Source organism: Halichoerus grypus, chromosome 9, assembly GCF_964656455.1.
Source record: "Halichoerus grypus chromosome 9, mHalGry1.hap1.1, whole genome shotgun sequence".
In the NCBI taxonomy this organism is placed as follows: domain Eukaryota; kingdom Metazoa; phylum Chordata; class Mammalia; order Carnivora; family Phocidae; genus Halichoerus; species Halichoerus grypus.
In genome coordinates, this window is record NC_135720.1 from 44,008,199 (window position 1) to 44,027,718 (window position 19,520).

General features: G+C 44.3%; 1 protein-coding gene across 2 annotated transcripts in view; it reads right to left on the reverse strand.

Annotated features, from left to right (window-relative positions):
- Positions 1-19,106, reverse strand: part of SLC35F1 (solute carrier family 35 member F1) — a 384,542-nt gene extending 365,436 nt beyond the window's left edge. The window contains exon 1 of one of the 2 annotated variants that reach the window (XM_078054804.1): positions 18,409-19,104. In XM_078054804.1, coding sequence (XP_077910930.1) covers positions 18,409-18,581 — 173 coding nt within the window. In that variant the 5' untranslated portion in view covers positions 18,582-19,104. Of the gene's footprint in view, positions 1-18,408 lie in introns of both variants that reach the window. The other variant, XM_078054806.1, reaches the window with a different exon arrangement.
- Positions 19,107-19,520: the final 414 nt, after the last annotated feature.

Consider the following 19,520-nt stretch of genomic DNA (forward strand, 5'->3'; position numbering starts at 1 on the left):
ATAAGGTGGCTGACAGTAACAGCCATAGCAAGATGGTGTCTCCTTGATCGAATCCAACAGAGAAAAAGAAATCTCTTCCCCCCGCCATCAAACCTCAGTGCTTCCCTTCAATCTGATTGGACCAACCTGGGACCTGTGCTTGCCCCGAGACTGACAACAATCTGCCAGCTCCAGAATCCAGACGAATGCCAAGAACTAATTGGCTTATAAGAACCATCTGGGGCAAAATGGATGCACTACTGATGGAACCAACAGGAGACTCTGAAGGACAAAAAACTCTCCAATGCCAAGGATAGAAGCAAAAGAGTACACTTATTTCCACCTAACACCACTATATTTTTCTCTTTCTATTTGCAATAGCTCCTAAAGATGTCACATGTAAATACTCCATGTCCCTTTTGAATGTGTGGTTGTATTTCTTCTTGCTGACGCTAGCTTCCCTTCAAGTTAATCATCTTCTTCTGCAGACATGCTTATGTTGAGTCAGCATTTAACATCTCGAGGCTTATTGCTTACAGCAGCGACAGAAACTGCTTCACTCAACCCTGCGCAGAGGCAATACAAATGATAGCAAGAATGTAAGCCAAATGGCTTCATTACTCTTTTTTATGTACGCAGATCTTTGATAATGTCATAAAGCAGAAGTCTTGTCACTGCACAGCGGATAAAACGTCCCGTCTCAGTGATGCAACAACGGCCGGAGAGAGGGGGGAAAGGCTGTTACAGTGAGTAACCCGCTGGCACCGTCCTGCTCCTCGGTGGGTCACATCTGTGTGTTCTGGAGCAGAGATTTAAAAGCCAACTAAGCTAATTGAGAAAACATTACGCTAATTTCCATTCTATTCCAGTGCAGATAACTTGTCAAGTTATCCTGAGTCCGCCTTCGTAGCGTTTATCTAAATACACTGAGGTAACAAATAATTCTCGGGTTGGAACTTCAGTTAAACTGTCGACATGGGTTCTTTGCCCCCAGGACACAAGCACATATGAACCACTCCTGAAATGGCTGGGCGTCATTTTATTCGGAGGTACCAGCACCCAAAGAAGAAAGGCTACATATATGCTTTAAAAATAAACTTCATTTGACTTGTCAGAGGGTCTTTGGGCTTTACTGTCATGTATAATCATACACCGTAAGAGCCGTACAGGGATTTAGTGACCACCTATTTCAAATGACATGTCAAAATTCTCATCGTTGTTGCATCGACACATTATTGACCAGTATGCCTCTGAAAATCTTCTGGGAGGTGATGCTTGACCACACCGGTGGAGAGCCCTGGCCATACTCCAAAGCCAGCAAAGTTGATCTGTGGTGCTCTCCCATGCTTGTGGGTTCTTCTCCTCCAACCAAAAATGCTTATAGCTCTCTAGTGGTACAACCTACCACACTATAAAAATCCAACCAGACCTTTTCTCATGCCCAGTGTCCCATGTTCCAAAGACACCTTCTAGTAATGTTCCTTTCCTTGTGACAAATTTCAGTTCTTAAGAGGAAAGCAGTTTAACTGATTGGCTGAAACAATAACCGATTAACTAGATTAAAATATACTTGAGAGTAGAGACCTAACCTTATATGTTTGCATCTCCTAACTATGCTTTCCCTGCAGCACAAATGCAAAGGATATAAATCTAATCTTGTTTAACATTTTCCCAGGGTGATGTATTTGAAGAAGAAATTTATCTCAAATTAATTTCTGACTGATAGAAATTATTTAGGGAAATATTTGGGAACAGGAATAAAAAATGTTGTCCTCCTTTCTCCTTGCTTACTTTGAGCCAGGACTTCTAAGTACCATATATCCCTCTTACTGTTCCTTCCCCAGATCACTGTAAGTATACCATTAATTCATCAAACAGGTATTACCAGCAACCATTATGTTCAAGGGCTATACAGAGCACTGGGCAGAAAGCACTAAGCCAGCCAAGCATGGGCTCTCCTCTCATGCAGTTTTCTTGGCAATCGGTTTCATTCTTCTCTATTTTTTCCCAGGCTTTATATCTGCCAGTGATGATAATAATAAATGATAATAATAATAATAAGTTTGAGTAGGACTCTGTATATGTCAGATACTGTTCTTTTTTTTAAGATTTTATTTATTTATTTAAGAGACAGAGAATGAGAGAGAGAGAGCACATGAGAGGGGAGAGGGTCAGAGGGCGAAGCAGACTCCCCGCCAAACAGGGAGCCCAATGCGGGACTTGACCCAGGGACTCCAGGATCATGACCTGAGCCGAAGGCAGTCGCCCAACCAACTGAGCCACCCAGGCGCCCTGTCAGATGCTGTTCTAAGTGCTTCATATTCTTTTAGTCCTCAACACAACCTGTTAGCAGATAAGAAACTGAGGTCCCCGAGATCAGAGCCCTAAGATGCTCAAGTAAGCAGGCTAGCCCTCTTCTTAACCTCTGCTGCCTATAACAACCTTTAAGTGACTTCTGTTTTCATTTCTACAACTGATTATCGCACGGAAAATTTCACAGCAGGAAAGAATTGAAAATTTTAGGAGAAAAGCATTGGTAGACATGTGTTGAGTTTTAAAGTATGAGTAGGACTTAGGTAGCACATCTTGGTATTTTCCTAACTCTGGCACCATTCAAATTATCTTTCTATTCTTTTCTATATCCCCTACCTTTCCATAGATCAATTTTTTTAAAAGCTAAAACTAAAATTCATTGAGAGTACCTACTCTGGGCCAGGCACTATCACGCATTGCTCTGCTTTATTCACTCCCTAAGATCAAAACAGTTCCACAGAGAAAGTTAGTAAGTCACCAAAATGGGGAATGTGACATGGAATGAGGGTGTCTTTGATTCATTAATATGTCACATGTCTTCTGTGCCTTTTTTTTTTTCTTTGTTCACTTGCTAGCATTTCCTTAAGAGGGACCAGAATCAACATTCTATGCCTCATGAAGCCAATTACTTTAATGGTTAAAACAGCAGAGCAGTAATATAAATGCAAGGCTAATTCCCTGCAAGGCTTCCCTCCACCCTTCATCCCACCACCAGCATTCCATCTCCTTGTGTATTCCACTGTAAAAATCTTTTGTTCCTCGTATATGTCTTATCTTCCCCAACCACCATTTGGAAGAGTTTGTGGTAGAGCACATCAGCCCAAGGAAATTCCTTTTTTAGAAAGAGTGCACCTTAGATTCTGGCCCTTTACCTGCTTCTCCAGTTGCAGCCAAAAAGGAAGAGAACCCTAAGGTTCCTAAATCCAATGAACTGCTTTCTAGTTGTGACAACGGGAAACAGGAGATGATAATCTGATAAAAAAAGGTTTTTGTTGTATCTCAATTCACCAATCCATGGCCCAGCAAACCACAGTCCTGACACACCAGCCCACACTTGCACACATTCCCTTTTGCATACTTTACATAATGACCATTTTTGACAAACTGACATCCAAAATGAGTGATCAGATACCCACTGCTGTAAATGCTTTAAATGGTGCTTTTCTTCTGTCACAGTCAAAGGCATACTCTCAGGTTGCAATTAACTTTGGGGCTAGGGAGGTAATAATTATGGTCTCTTTGCATTGGACACAAATGAGTCCATTTATCAGCATTAGAGTTGCAAATGATCAATCTTCTAAAAGCAGCGCAAGCAAGCACTTCATTGCCTATACTTCTTTAGATCAAGAGCACCCAGCTTTCACTAGAGAAGGTCAATCTAAAATGCAGCTATCCCATAAGGCACAGGAAATAAATGGGAAACATCAAGGAAAGAAGGAATTTTTTTTAAAAGGAAGGACAAGGAGGAGGAGGAGAAGAATTTTGCCTGAAATACACAAATCACACAAAGCGTTAGAATCAAAGTAGGGGAAAACAGGAAAATTTTTAAAGTCAAGTCACCAGACTCATTATCACCTGGAGCCTGGAGTGTTGTAATAAAACCATCTATGGCTCAGGGAAATGCAGGGTGGGTGGGGAAGAACCCTTATGGGGTGGCTATTCCATAGGGACGGTCACACTTTCAGGTATAGCTAGCTCATAGGTAATTCCACACTGAATATTTTTATTTTCTTAGATGATACCAATTCAGTGTAGTTCCAAAATATAAATAAAATGTGTTAAAAATTAAAGAATTCTTCTTGAACCAACTTTGAGCCCCCCCCCCCCACCAAAAAAAACCATGGTAAGGAAATGTGAGGGCTGTTTTCAAATAAGAAAGACAAACTATTCCAATGGAAAATTATCATCTACCAATGTGTGTGTGTGTGTGTGTGTGTCAGAAAAAAACAGAGCAAGACAGAAAGAGACAGTCAGATAGACAAAGACTGATTACGAATAATATCTAGTATATATTATTTGGGAAACAATATACATAGTATATCATATTAAATATTTATATACCCCAGAAAGCTTCAGAAAGGAAAAATAAGAGACAAAGATAGGGTCAGGATACCGTGGATTGATCATCTTCATCTCTTTTGTCTGTCTTATCTGGGAACTCATATTTCCAGAGACATTAACGACCCTAGACATTATGATGAAATCTAGAAACAGCCTTAAGGGGTGACTGGGGGAGCTTTAGTTACCCAATCCCTCCATCAGTAGATGGGGTCAGTACAAGTAAACACACTATCTGTATAAATACTGTGTTCTTGCTATGCAAAGTCAGCTCCAAGACCCTGCTTCCAACCCCTCCCTAGAGCAACTCCGGAGCAATCACTAAATGAAGTAACCAGACCATGAATTTCATTCCAGCACTCACTGGGAGATGGTGGTGGGTTTCTGTTTGGTTGGCTTTTGTGATGTTTCAGACTTACTCCATACCTAGCTAAAAACTGCCTTGCGCCATTTTCAAAGACCGATCACCTCCTATTGGACTGGCTTGGATGCCACTCTCCACGCTTGGCAGTACCGGGAGGAACGACAGTTAATTTTGTGAAGCTGCAAATATCCTTGCTAGTCTCTCTGTGACTACACACACCGTCCAGAACACGTCTCCCCCCGCCCTTCCTCTATCCTCCCACACACACCTCCCCCCACCTCACAGCCTCCCTGTTTCAAGCAGTCACCGGACCCTGGGATTTTCCGAAGCCCCTCGCCACCCACCGGCGTTCAGAGCGGTCTGTAAGGCTATCTGTTGAGCAAAGGGCCCTCTCTGAGAGCACAGTGTTTCTTCTGCCTACAGCAGGATACAGATAGGGACAGAGACTCCAGCCATCCCCGGGAACCCAGTGTCACAAAGAGCTCCTCTGATCCTGCTGGCATCTGGGCTTCCCCTCATTAGCACATTAAAGCTGCTCTGTCCCTTCCCTCTGAGCCGCTCTGTCTGTCCCACTGCCGGCCTCTATGGAGCCTTTTAGGCCCACGCTCATTCTGAAACCTCCCCGGTTCAAGAGGCACTAACCCCTTCCCGAAGCCTGTCAAACCCCTCTGCACACCACGGGCACCCGGGAAGCACCATCGCCCGGACAGGCGCACCCAGAGAGCAGGACAGACAGCTCCTGCCAAATTAGCCTTCCCGAGAAGAGGCTTTCTTAAAACAAAACCAAAAAAAAAAAAAATTAATTATATCTAGCTTTCAACAAATGGAATACACTGAAGTAAAGACGTGTGCTTTGTTCGCAGATGGGTGGCTTCCCCTTCAGATTCTGACTGACAAGGCTCAGCAGGAAAACCAGCCGGCCAGCGCGCTGGCTGCGCCCAAGTCCTCCGCACGCTGAGGGCACCAGTCAGCATCTATCACGGGCCTGAAGACCCTGCTCTCCTTTGAGGTTTGTGACGAGGATAACATCTGCATGGTACTTGGCGGCTTTCCACACCCGCCCCCAGACGTCATTTCATTCAAAAATCCCCAAAACACAATGGGAAATGAAGGGCTAGGATTATTTTAATTAGTTTACAAATGAGAAAAATGAGGCCCAAAACTTAAGTCAGTTGCCGGAGACAGAACATATCAATCACATTCTGAAGGGGACACCATCACGCCAATGGCCCAGACACAAAATTTCTGAGTGCCTTTTAATTCCCTCTTCTGTCTCTCACACCCTATTTCCAAATGGAATCAGGACCCAAATCCTATGGAGCTCCCCCAAATATGCCCCGTACTAATATCCTGACTTCTTCATAGCTGAATTCACAGATGGTTCTTGCTTGCCATGTCACTTGGGCCCAGATCTGTTTCCGAGTTAACCTTATCCAGGGCAGACTTCTTTCTGCCCATTACACCCCCCACCTCATCCCCACCACAAATGTCAAATAAACACACAGCACTGTCCCTCAATCCTACTATACTTCTTTTGTATATTTCCTTTCTGACTCTCCAAAATGACTGTTACCCACTTCCCTCTGCACTAATGTCCTACACCCCTCCCCAGCATCTAGCTCCTTCATTCTCATTGATATCCTTGCCTCAGAGCTCTCAGAGAAAGAGAAGCCGCCAGCCAGGAACGGACCTTTATTCCCATCACCATATCTACCAAATCACCTTCATTTATGCCCACAGGCTGTGGCTCCCCTCTAGTATCATGGAGAGTGTCCTGACCCCTCTCCAAGGCCAACTTTTCCCCCCTCCTTTGGATCCCACCATCCAGCCTTCTCAAGGCTTTCCCCCCTTCCGTTATCCCATTTCCTTCCCACGTATGCAATTTCCCCCTTAACACTATATCATCCCGTCAGCACACAGACTTTTGTTATCTCCTCTATTAAGAGGCTCTCCCTTTGCCCCTCATTAGGGCAAAACTTCTCAAAAGTTATGTTTTGAAGTCCCCCCTTACTTTCCCTCCCCAGTCATTCCATCCAGGCTTCCATGCACCACCACTCTGAACCTGTGCCTTTCATGGCCCCCAAGGTTCCCACATTGCTGAGCCACTGCCCATGTTTCTGTCCTTCCCTTGACGACTTCAGCACAGTGCACCGCTTGTTTCCTCCCTCCTTCCTTCCCCTAGGCTTCTGAACACCGCACTCTCCTGTTTTCTCTCCTACTTCAGACCCCTCCTTCTCCAGTTCCTTAGCTGGGTCCTCCTCCTCTGATTCAGAGGTGGATGCGCTGCCCAGGTTGACCATGGGAACCCTCTTGTCCTTTACACTTTGTCTCTCCAGATGATCTCATCCAGGACCACCCCTGTGACTCCCAAATGCAAATCCCCAGCCCCTGAGTTCTCCCCAGAATCCTAGACTCCAGCTGTCACGGGATATTTCCACTAGACATTTCGAACTGAACGTGCCAGAAGTAAATTCCTGACTTTCTCCCCACAAATATGTTACTCTCCCTGTCTTTCCCATCTTAGACAATGGCACCTTCACTCGCCCGATTTCTCAAGTCCCCCAAACTGGAATTTGCTTTATTCTTTGCCCTCAGCGGCCTCATCAAATCACTCACCTAGTCCCATGGACTCCATCTCCAAATACAGATCACTCCAAAACATGATTATTCCTCTCTACCACCATTGGGACCCTCCGGTCCAAGCTTCCAACATCTCTTTCCTCCAGTAACCACTTACCTCTCCTGCAATCCATTCTCCAACAGCAGCTAGAATGGTCTTTTCAAAACATTAACCAGATTACTCCTTTGCTGAATACCTTCCAGTTGCTCCCCATCCCACTAAGAATAAAACCCAAGCTCATCTCCTGGCCTCTGAGACCCTAAAAGATCGTATGCCTCCATCCCCTATGAGCTCTTCCCCTCCTCTGCTCACTTTCGTCTTGCACTGCAGTCTCCCACTCTTTAAGTACATTATGCCTGCTTGTCTCATCTTGGCATCTCTGCCTGGAGTGACCTTCAAGTAGCTAGTTCCTTCTGGCCATTCCAATCTTAGCTTCAATGTCACCAGAGAGAGAGAGGTCTCTTTTGACCCCTCAAGTTAAAGCACCACCCATTGCCTCTCTGTCGCCTCACCCCACTTTCTCTGGGTAGTATATAGCACAATTGGATATCTTTCTTAGTATTTGTTCATTGCCTGCCCCAACTCCAATGCCGTCACCATGACAGTGAAGGTCCTTTATGTCTTGCTCCCTGTGGTATCCCCAAGATCCAGATGCAGCCTCTTACCTGGCACAGTAATTATCTGTTGAATGGCTGAACAGCTCCTAGTCTGTGCTGCTCAGAGCTTGAAGTGAAGCCATACCAGTGGCCCTGTCACTCATGTCAGCTGCCATGTAATCTTGACCCTTCTTTCTCTCACGCAGACCTAGAATGTGCTCTCTTTCACTTCGTGATCCCCTGAAAGGTAGCATCTCCACCTATAACCCATTCCACAGAACTGGGATGCTGTGTGGTACCACTTCTCACTTCTAAAAGTTACCTTGCCTAGTGTTTAAGGTGAGAGTCTCAACCCAGGCTGTTGGGTTGAGTCCTTGATACTTACCGTAGCTATCATCAGACCTAACCTACTGCCCACACAGCACCAGCTGGGATATTTTCAAGGCCATGACTAGCACCAGCCTAATGCTACTACTATGAGGAACCCCTACTCTGTGATTAGATGCACTTCCAGGCTCACTGTTGAATCCAGACTCGCTGTTGCTCCCTCTTGGATATTGGGCTGGGACCAGTGCATGCCTCTCGAACTATCTACTGTAAGCTATCAGTTGTTTCTTTCAATTCATTGCAGGCAATACTTTTGTGAAATACAATTTTAAAAACCAGCTACTAGAAAAATGAAATGGCAAAAACCAAAAACTTACCAAAACACATGACCCCACTTTTAATATTAGAAGGAAAGACATAAAAGTTCTGCCAGATATCTGTAGATATTTCTAAATGCTTATTCTCGATTTCTGTTCATGTCACATTCTGGTTGCACAGTTTCCGAATCAGCACAGGTCCTGGCACCACACTCGGATTGGCTAGCTGCTGTCCTCCCAGCTATCTGTCTAGCTCATGCCACACCCTGTGTCTCTTCTGCCCTGGTGAGCAGATCCCTTTCTTGAGACAACTTTTAAATAACCTTTCATAAAATAAGTATTAAACACCCACAACGTTGCAGGCACTGTTGGGTACTTTCTCCAAAATAATCTAATCTTTCTCTTCCTGATCTTGGTCCAGATTCTGTCCAAATCACAGCACTTCCCTCTCCCTGCCCCCGTCCCATTTAGACTCCTTTCTCCACTCTCCTAAATGGATATGGTAGTCCCTAACTTGTCCCCCATACCCCGGTCCCTCTCCCCTCCTTCTGTCCTAAAGACTGTGTTCAGAATATCATATATAGGCACATCTCTGATCATGTCCTTTCTCTACTCAATAACCTGCAATAGTAATAACCCACAGAGTGAAGTCTAACTCCTTATCAGAGCACCTAAGGGTGCCCATTGTCTGACTCCATCCTACAATTCTAATCTTACTCCACTCTACTGCTTTTTTTACCTCCACATAATATTGTCAAACTGGACACTTCCTCCTCTTACTTACTACCTCTTACCCCATATTTGGTTTCATCCTTTCTACTACCCCCTCTTCTTACACATGTTCCTTCCCTACCCCAATCCATCTGCCATGGATTGAAAACTTATGTTCCCAAAAGTTCATGAGTTGAAGCCCAAATTCCCAATGTGATGGTATTTGGAGGTGGGACCTTCAGAAGGTAGTTAGATTTTGATGAGTTCACAAGGAGGGAGTCCCCATGATGGAATTAGTACCCTTGTAAGAAGAGACAGGAGAGAGATCGCTCTCTTGCTCTATAAATTGAAGATATGAGAAGATGGCTGACTGCAAGTCAAGAAGGCCCCCACCTCAGACACTCACTCTGAGGGCACTCTGATCTCAGACTTCCCAGTCTCCAGAACTGTGAGAAATAAATGTCTGTTGTTTAAACCACCTAGTCTATGGTATCTTGTTAGAGCAGTCCTCGCTAAGATATTCTCTCTCAATGTCAAGGGAAAATGCCATCCCTGAACCTTCCTGCCCTGTCTCCCATCTAGTGAGGGCTCTCCGTCCTCTGTAGTCTTATAAAAGCACTAAGCTGTATGATCACAAAAATTAGTTTCTCTATCTATAAAAGGATGATAATATTACCATTTTTGTTATTATAAGAATAACACGTGATATAAATTTTATAATATAAAATTTATACTTTATAATGTAAAATTTAAGTTGATCCACTGTCTAAATGCTAATTTTAATTAAAACACTCTCATTAGGTTGTATCAAATTATATAATAAAGCATGCAGTCCTTCCACCAACTCATCCTCATGCTGTTGTCCTATTTTAATCTTTCTTACCTGCAACACATGACCATGTGTTCTAGGTCCCTTAAAGCTGTATATGCACTTGTCAGAATGTTCATATTGTCAGGAAACTCTATTTTCTTTTTTTGTTTGTTTGCTTGTTTTTAGGAAACTCTATTTTCTTGATTTACATGGCATTGACCTTTGATAGGCTCACCCGGCAATGGCAGGATGGGATTCAAATCTATTCTCCTTTTTCTCCTAACATTCTGAAGGTAGATAAACATTAATGGCTAGTCCTCCTTTTTTTTTTTTTTTTTTTTAAGTCCTAGGTGAAACAAATTGTATTGTATTCATCAAGAAAGATCTACCTCTGGACTCTGTGTACACTTCAAGTAATTTTATTATGGGTTCAGTCTTCCTTTTGAATAGTTTGCCTACAGGTGAAACAGCTAAATTATGGGGCTTTTTCGTACACCTCTGTTAGATCAACTTGAAAATCTAATCATTTTTGAGAGGTGATGTATGTTACCGTTATTTCTACTTTACTTAAATTGTCCCCTTGATAAATTATATTGAAAGGGTAATAACAGTTAGAAACCTACCAATGGCACCCAAGAGTCCTCTTCAGCCCACACCTGTCTGGTTCACTACTATGATCCTGCAGTGCCCAACATATAAGGAAGAACTAAATAAATATTCAATGAATGAATGAGAAACCAGTAAAGTATTTGTCTTGTACAATGGATCAGTACTTTTGCTATCTCAAAGTCAGGAATGATTAGGAATTACAGCCCTGTAACTCTAAATCTGGACATAAATAGATTGATGTGGTTTTTAAAATCCTTCAAGTGTTTATTCAGTTGTAGCAGATTTCCCCAATTAATTTTTAAAATGGCAAGAATTGGTGGTACATAATATCAGAACTTGCAAAATGGTATTTAAGGTATTTTTTTAACCATCACAGAGTCACATACATAAATTTTCTTCAGACAGGGGCACTTCAGTGGCTCAGCCAGGTAAGCAGTTAAGCATCTACCTCCAGCTCAGGTCATGATCCCAGGGCCCTGGAATGGAGCCCTGGGATGGGCCCTGGGGGGAGCCTCTCCCCCTCTTTTTTTTTACACCCTTTACTGCTGCCCCTTCATGTCTCTGGGGAATCAGAGCCCAGACTCAAACCCCAAGGTGATGATCCCCCCCAGCCAGGCTTGGCCCCACAAGGCTGGTCCTGAATGGGGGGCTGAGAAACAGCCTTTCCCCCAGAGCCTGCTCTGACACGGGCCTACAGGGTCAGGGTTTTCTGCCTGGCTGGGCTGTAGTTGCTCCCCCAGGTGGGGGCTCAGTCAGCTAGGTCCCTACACACCTCACCCCAGCCGTCCCCAGGGAATAAGGACTGCTCAGGGACAACCAGAGGTCAAGAAGTCCAGCTCCAACTCCTTCATTCTTCTCCCCGGCCCCTCTCCCTCTGCTCCTCCCCCCGACTCGTGTGCACACGCTCACTCCCTCTCTCTCTCTGCGCTCTCTCTCTCAAATAAGTAAATAAATAATAAAATCTTTAAAAAAATTTTCTTCAGAGAAAGTTTGGAATTTAAGTCCAATAGAAAATATTGAAAAATTTTTAATAATAGTATTCTTAAACAAATTACATTCATTGCCACTGACTGAGGCATGACATTTTTCTAAGAAAACACTTTCTAAGGCATATTTATTTTTACTGTTTTCTTTGGCATTTCTTATGAAATATCTTCTTGACTATTGTGAATTCAAATAGTCCCTATATAAGGTCAAAATGATAGAATGAGAAGTTTAATATGGATTGCATACTGAACACCTCATTTATATGACTCTAGTATCTAGACATTGGGAGGCATACAACTAGACATTATTCATAAAAATTAAGGTTACAGATTATAATGATTCACTCTCAGTAGCAGAACACGTGCCATGTTACCCAGTTAGATTTTGAGGTCCTTCAGGCCAAGAATAATGTTTTGTCATGTGAGGGCTCAGCACACAATAAGTGATTAAGAACAAATAAATGTAGAAACCATCAACCGGGTATAAAAGTAACCAATGGAATGGAAGAAAATATTTGTAAACCATATATCTAATAAGGGGTTAATATCCAGAATATATAAAGAACTCCTACAACTCAACAACTAAAAAACCCCAAACAATCCAATTTAAAAATGAGCAAAGGTCTTAAATAGACATTTCTCCAAAGACATACGAATGGCCAAAAAGCTTATGAAAAGCTGCTCAATATCACTAATCATTAGGGAAACGCAAATCAGAACCACAATGAGATGTCACTTCACACCCCTTAGGATGGCCGCTATAAACACACACACACACACACACACACACACACACACACACAAAGTAACAAGTGCTGGTGGCAAGGATGTGGAGAAACTGGAACTCTTATATGCTGTGAGTGAGAATGTAAAATGGTGCCACTGCTATGAAAAACTCCAAAAAAATAAAAGTAGAATCACCATATGATCCAGCAATCCCACTTCTGGGTACATATCCCAAAAAATTGAAAATAGGATCTTGAAGACGTATTTTCACATTCATATTCATTACAGCTTTATTCACAATTGTCAAGGGATGGAAGCAAGCTAAATGTCCATCAACAGATAAATGGATAAAGAAAATGTGGTATATACATACAGTGGAATATTATTCAGCCTTAAAAAGTTGGGAAATCCTCTCAGATGCTACAACGTGGATGAGCCTTGAGAACATTATGCTAAGTGAATTAATCCAGTCATAAAATGACAAATACTACATGATTCCATTCATATGAGGTATCCAGAAGAGTCAAACTCTTAGAAACAAAAAGCAGAATGGTGGTTGCCAGGGTCAGTGTGGAAGGGAAAAAGGGGAGTTGTTTAATGGATTCAGTTTCAGTTTTGCAAGATGATAAAATTCTAGACATCCGTTGCATGACAATGTGCATACAAATAACACTACTGTACTATATGCTTAAGATGGTAAATTTTATGTCATGTGGTTTGGTCATTAAAAACAAGAGTAAATGTGGGGCGCCTGGGTGACTCAGTCATTAAATGTCTGCCTTCAGCTTGGGTCATGATCCCAGGGCCCTGGGATCGAGCCCCGCATCGGGCTCTCTGCTCAGCGGGGAGCCTGCTTCTCCCTCTCCCACTCCCCCTGCTTGTGTTCCCTCTCTCACTGTCTCTCACTCTCTGTCAAAAAATAAATAAAATCTAAAAAAAAAAAACAAGAATAAATGAATGTATACTTGTATATGATCATGCCACAGTCAAGAAATACACCAAATATTTGTGAGGTATTTTTCCATGTGGCTATTGGAGTTTAACTTCCTAAGCATACTCTTTTTAGAAACATAATCAAGAATTAATGTGTTTGAAAAATGTACAGTGAATGCTCATTGGCCTGAACTCAAATGAATGAGAAAGCTAAACTAAAACCTGGTGGTGGTATTTTCACATTCTGCATTCTACTTTTATGAGGTATGGCAATTAAATAATAAATCAGCTCTTGCATTAGGTAACTTTAGAACTATATGGGCAGCCAACTCAATTTCCTATATCATCTACATCTACAGCAGTGTACAGTAAAAATAGACTTCTATTATGATGGCCCTGGACTCTGAAGGATCTTGAGATGGTGAAAGCTCAAAGGAAAATTACACAAAGATGCATCCATTTTCTTACACATTAACTACTTGGAAATATATTATCTCTATCCCAAGTAAACCAAATATCCCTTTAATATAAATGTTCATTTCTCCAAGCCCTCTGTATAAAAAATAAGTATACAGGATGATCTTTTATTTTCATAATTTTGTCCTTCAGTTAAAAATAAATGCATCCTTCAACATCCTTTGTTTACTACTGATCTTAGAAATGTCTGTTTTTAATCACACCACGCTGTTCAATTTGGAATACTGTGTATCAGTTATCCCCATTACTAGTTGGTCTTCCCTTTCATTTTGACATCTGTTAGAAGAAGCAGCTTGAGGAAGAGTTTCACTATCAATTTTTCAAAAGAGCCTTCTGACTTGATAAAAAAGGATCATCTAAATTATATGTCTTCATCAACTGTACCTAATACTTAGTTCAAGCATAATCCTGTTCCTTGGCAGCCATTCTGTTAGTTCACCATGTTCAGTCCACTTTATTTAATGACTCATAAATGCTATATACACATATTGTCTTATCTTATACAGTAACTTCCCACGTGGACGTTGATTTATTTAGGCTTGCTACCAACGCTCTTATGTATCCTCCTTAATGTTTCTTGGTTTCCAACTCAAAAACTTTTCAGAAATTTTAAAATTAATAAAATGAATCAAAATGTAAGTTGGAAATCAGTTCCAAATCAAGTGAATGGATGACCCAGCGTCACACTAGTGGATCCTTTCTAACGATTAAATATCCCCACTATAAGCCTCAAAAAGGCAGAAACCCCTTTATAACTTGAGGCAACCCAATGAATCTCTTGTTGGGAAAAAAGTGGGTCAAAACTAGAAATTCACAGTTATTTTTGTTAAGATCTGAAAATAATACTCAACTCAGAAAAGATAAATAAAACCGCAAAACACAAAACAAGTTATTACTTGTTTTTCACAAACATTTCATTAAGTAATCATTTTAGAGGAGCAAATCTTCGGATACTACACAGACCAGTATCTACTCCTCTATCTTTCTAAGAAATCTACCAGTATTCAGCAGTTTTTGTGAAAGGGTCATCAACCATTGCCCTTGAAGTGTTTTCTTTTTTTGTCATATCCTGCTTGTCTGTGACAGGGTGATAAATACTACTCCACGCTAAGAAATAAATGAGGAAGAGTTTGCTATATTTTTTTCCATGCTTGAACCAATACATTATTCTAAATCTTTGGGAATTAAAGAAGTAATTATCTCAGCATTAGAATCATCTTGGATTTCTTGCATCCCACTGCCAAAACAAATTTGAATACCACAGGGAGAAGAATGTGACACATCCCCTTAACTGGTTTCAAAAATTACCTAGCACCTCCTCTTTCACCAAAATCTTGGATACCATTAGATTCTAATCTCACTGCTTTACAGAAAGTGAGTAATCAGTGAGATGCCCCAACTGTCATGTACAAAATGCAGCACTCCAACTCTACAAGCCTATAAAGAAAGGGGAAAGGATGAGGAGCTATACTGAGGAAAGTAAAATGAGGCAGGATAATGTCAGGCAGATTTCATTAAGGTAACACTACATTTTCATTCTATGTTTCTTGAGAGCAAGTAACCTTAATTAATTATTAATCAGTAATTTTCTTTTTACCTATCCCTGGGTAGATATAGATAGCATATGTGTTTGCATTTCTTCCTCTGGGTTGGCAGGTAGCTATTGTTATAGACTTTCACCAGTGGCAGGCAAATCACGGGCCTCACATGGCTCATAGTCTACACTCCCCATCTCACTGCACCATCCTCAGTCTGTCAGCACTGCCCCTTTGGCCCAATGGATGCTAAGAGCTAACTAACAGTGGTGCAATGTCCCATTCTGTCACTGAAGAGACTACTGGCCAGCTCACAGCAATAGAATGCTGCCAACCATAAATCTGCATGCCAAAAATTGGAGGGATATTTTTTTATATTGGCTCTAAACTTCCAGATTTGCAACCTCACTTTCTGCTAACAACTAAGTTGCTGCATGCCAGAAGCAGATGAAAAAAAAGCAATTGAAACTCAGAGGACAGTAAGTTGATAGAGGAATGCAGGTGAAGGATACAGAAGTATTAAGGAAAAAGAAAGAGTAAAGAAGAAGAAAAAGAAGGGGGAAAATGATTTTAAGCTTTGAGAAAATAAACAAAGATGCTTCTGATTTGGCCCCAGTGGGCCAGCCTGATAGCCATTACTGACTGATCTACCTACTTGGAGGATTCAAATTAGAGGGGAGCCACACCTAAGTGCTGGCACAAGATCTCTAAAATTCCACTTTCCTCCCGCATTGTTGCTGTAGAGTCCAGCCACTCAACAGCCGCTACCAATGCCCTCCTGTTGACATAATCACAGTGCAGAAGCCAAGCTCATCAACATGCTAATGCAGTTATTCCATCCAGATTTTTATATTTAATCTGATTTTTTTAAGTCTCCATACCAAAGATGCTCCTTCTCAAAAGAAATATTTTCTTCTTGTCCCTTTAAGAATAAGGAAAGACCATTAACTCAATACAAAATATTATATTGGAAATTCTGAAGAATTTTGTAAGACAATTAAATGTTTTAGTTGAAGTGGAAAGGCTATAACCCTAGGTAGGTTCCCATTCACAGATGGGCCTGAGATGACATGTCATTGACCCAATCTTCAGTCTAAGTTCTTCCTCTATAAATTAGGAATAGTACAACTCAGGTCACACAGATCATTGAAGGCTTAGTAAAACACAAAGTTCTACTCATGATGTACTACAACTTCATTTGCTTATGATGCTCCCACAGACCCACCTCAGACAACAAAAATCCGCTGAAGAAATGAGTTCATGTAGAACTTTATATTCAACCAAGTGTTTTCTTTAGTATTATCTCATGACAAGAGCGGTAAGGCAAGTATTATAAGACACATTTTACAAATGCAGAAACCGAGTCCCAGGGAGATGTGCAGATCTGCCCCAAGCCATGTGGCTAGTTACTGGCGGAGAAATGATAACAACCAAGTCTCCTCAGTGATCTTTTTATTCCAAACTCTAAGATTCATTAAGTATCAAGAAATAACCTGCACAGAATCAATAATAACTTGTAATCAAGCAAAGATAAATGAACGATTGCACCAGGCTTTTTTCCAGTTTGATGAGGGATATTAATATTTAACATACTCTGCTTAAAAATTTAAACATCCAATGCCAAGATATTTACAATTCAAAAACCCACAGGTGTTCATGAACAATAGGAAACCTCTATAATATGTACTAAGCCAACATCTTCTTGATTCATTCTGGTCACTGTCTTTTATATGTAATCTTTTGGAAGGTGTTGTCCTAAGCTACAACTCGAAGAAAAGCAGAGGCTTGACTTTCTATTACTAACTCATGTCTCACTCAGCGTGAATTTCTTCTTGTTTGCTAATAAATAGAAACATACTGAAGTACCCACAAGTAAGCTAATAAACACGTTAAGTCTTCGCAAGGGACTCGAATGGTTTGGGATTTGTTATACCTGAATTAAACCATACTCCATCTTCCAAGCTATTTCTGTACATATTTTGTGCTCCCACTACAGCTTTAAGCCCCATAGAGTTCTGTTTGAATTCCCCATAGCTCTATGCGGAGTCTCGGCCACCCAAAACAGTGCCACACAGAAACCTGTATGAACAGAGCCACCTTAAGAGTCACCCACACAGATGCATCAAAAAAGCACACACGCACTCAAATAAAAACACACAAAACCAATTCTCTGATTTTTGTAAGTGTCAGCTCTTCAACCATTTCAAGTTACTTAAGTAGAAAAAGTCCCTTTCACATAACAGTTGAGTCAGGGGCACCAGGGGACCCATCTTCACGTCAACCCGGGTTCTCAACCTAAAACGCCTCGTCCTCGATCCATTCACTGCGCAGATTCCAGCACTGGAGGCGCCGGCGATCTGCGCTCTGCGCTCGCCTCCTCTGGCTTTAGCCCGCTTTGGAATAACCGGGCCCCTCCTGCTCACACCCTTCTCACAACATTTTTGCACTTCGCGTGGGTCTGATCCAGGCCTCCAGCCTCCCGTTCCCTGGTCCCAGGTTGGAGAAGTCTGAGCGGCAACTGGGGCGTCAGACAGAAGTGGGTCCCCCGCCTGCCCGCTCGGGCTGTCGCCACGACTCCATCCCCTGGCGTGGAGGTTGGAGACATCGGGCCGGGGCAGGCGACAGTGCGAGGCCGGCGACTTCCTCGCCATCCCCGCAGCTCCGCGTCTTCCCGCCTCCGCCCGGGCCACCCTCGGGTCCCCCCCTGTCCCCGGGGCGCAAAGCTGGGGTCCGAGTGGGTAAGGGGAGTGAGGCAACACGCGTGTGCGAGGGTGTGAGTGCCGACACACAACAGCCGGGCAGCAAACCCCGCCTCTCCCCGAACTCCCGCCTCGGACCAGCCAGCAGCCCGGGCGCCCCAGGGCTCCCCGCTCTGGGACAAAGCTGCCACGGCCTCCCCGCAGGCGCGGGGCGCGTCGTCGCCGGGTGTCCTCAGTCTCCCTCGGCCGCGACTCCGTCCCAAGGGGCCTCCGGGCCGCCGGGGGTCCGGGAAAGACCCGGGGCCCGGCTCCCGCAGCCCTCGCCCCGCGCCCCCGCCGCCGCTCACCTGTTCAGCACTTTGCGGATCCTCTGGCGTACGCCAGCCCGGGAGGACGCGGACAGGCTGCCGCCGCCACCGCTGCCCTCGGCCGGCAGGTTCTCGATGGTGGTCACCACATGGTTCGGCGGGGCCGGCGGTGGCGGCTGCAGCTGCTGCTGCGGCGGCTCAGGGGGGATCATCACGGCGGAGGCGGCGGCGCGGCGGCGATCAGAACGCAGCCGGGCGCATCGTGCGCCGGCTCGGGGCCCGGGAACGCGCGGAGGACCCGGCCGGGCGGCCGCGGCCCGGGGAGGCGGCGCTGCCTGCGAAGCGGCGAGGCGGGGAGGTACCCGCGGCTACGGCCGCCGCCGCCGCCGCCCAGCCCGCCACTCACTCCTCTGCCGTCCCGGTGCGCGCCCCCTCTCTCCGCCGCCGCCGTCTCCCGCCCCGGCTCTTCCCGAGCCGCGTCCCCAAGTCCTGGCACACCCCGCGAAGTGGCCGGGAAGGGGGTCGCGCACGGCCGCCGAGCTGCCCGTCGGCTCAGTAGACCCCCACGGAGAGAGGGGATGGGGCTCCGGGCTTTGCCTTCTCTCCCGGCGCCCAGGTCTTCTCCGGGCGAGCGGCGCAGTTGTGCTGGCGCCGCCTCAGCCTGTCCCCCGCTCGCTCGGAAAGCTGCCGTCTGTGTCTCACAGAGTGAGAGACCGAGAGTGAACCCGGAGAGCCGGGCGGGGGCGCCGCGGCGGCGGCGGCGGCGGCGAAGGGGGGCCAGGGCGGGGACACGCGCGCTCCGTGTTCGCCAGAGGGCGCTCCCGAGGCGCCTCGTTGCCCCGACCCTCTCTCCCGGTCCACCGGAGGCCCTACCTAGCTCGGGGTTGCGATGATTGTTTTGTTTTGTTTTGTTTTGTTTTGTTTATTGTTTTCGTGAGGCTGGGGGTAGGCCGTTCCTCTTTAGTTGGAGGGGACTCCCCGCTCCTGCCGCGACACGGCGGAACCTTAGCACCTCCTTCCCGGGACAGCGCCAGGACACGAAGACAAGGCTCTGGCCCCAAATTAAAAACCCAAACTCCAGTATCCTATTACCCCAACACTCACCATAATGGGCCTGGAGGAAATTGGAGGAGAAACAACTTCGCACAAAG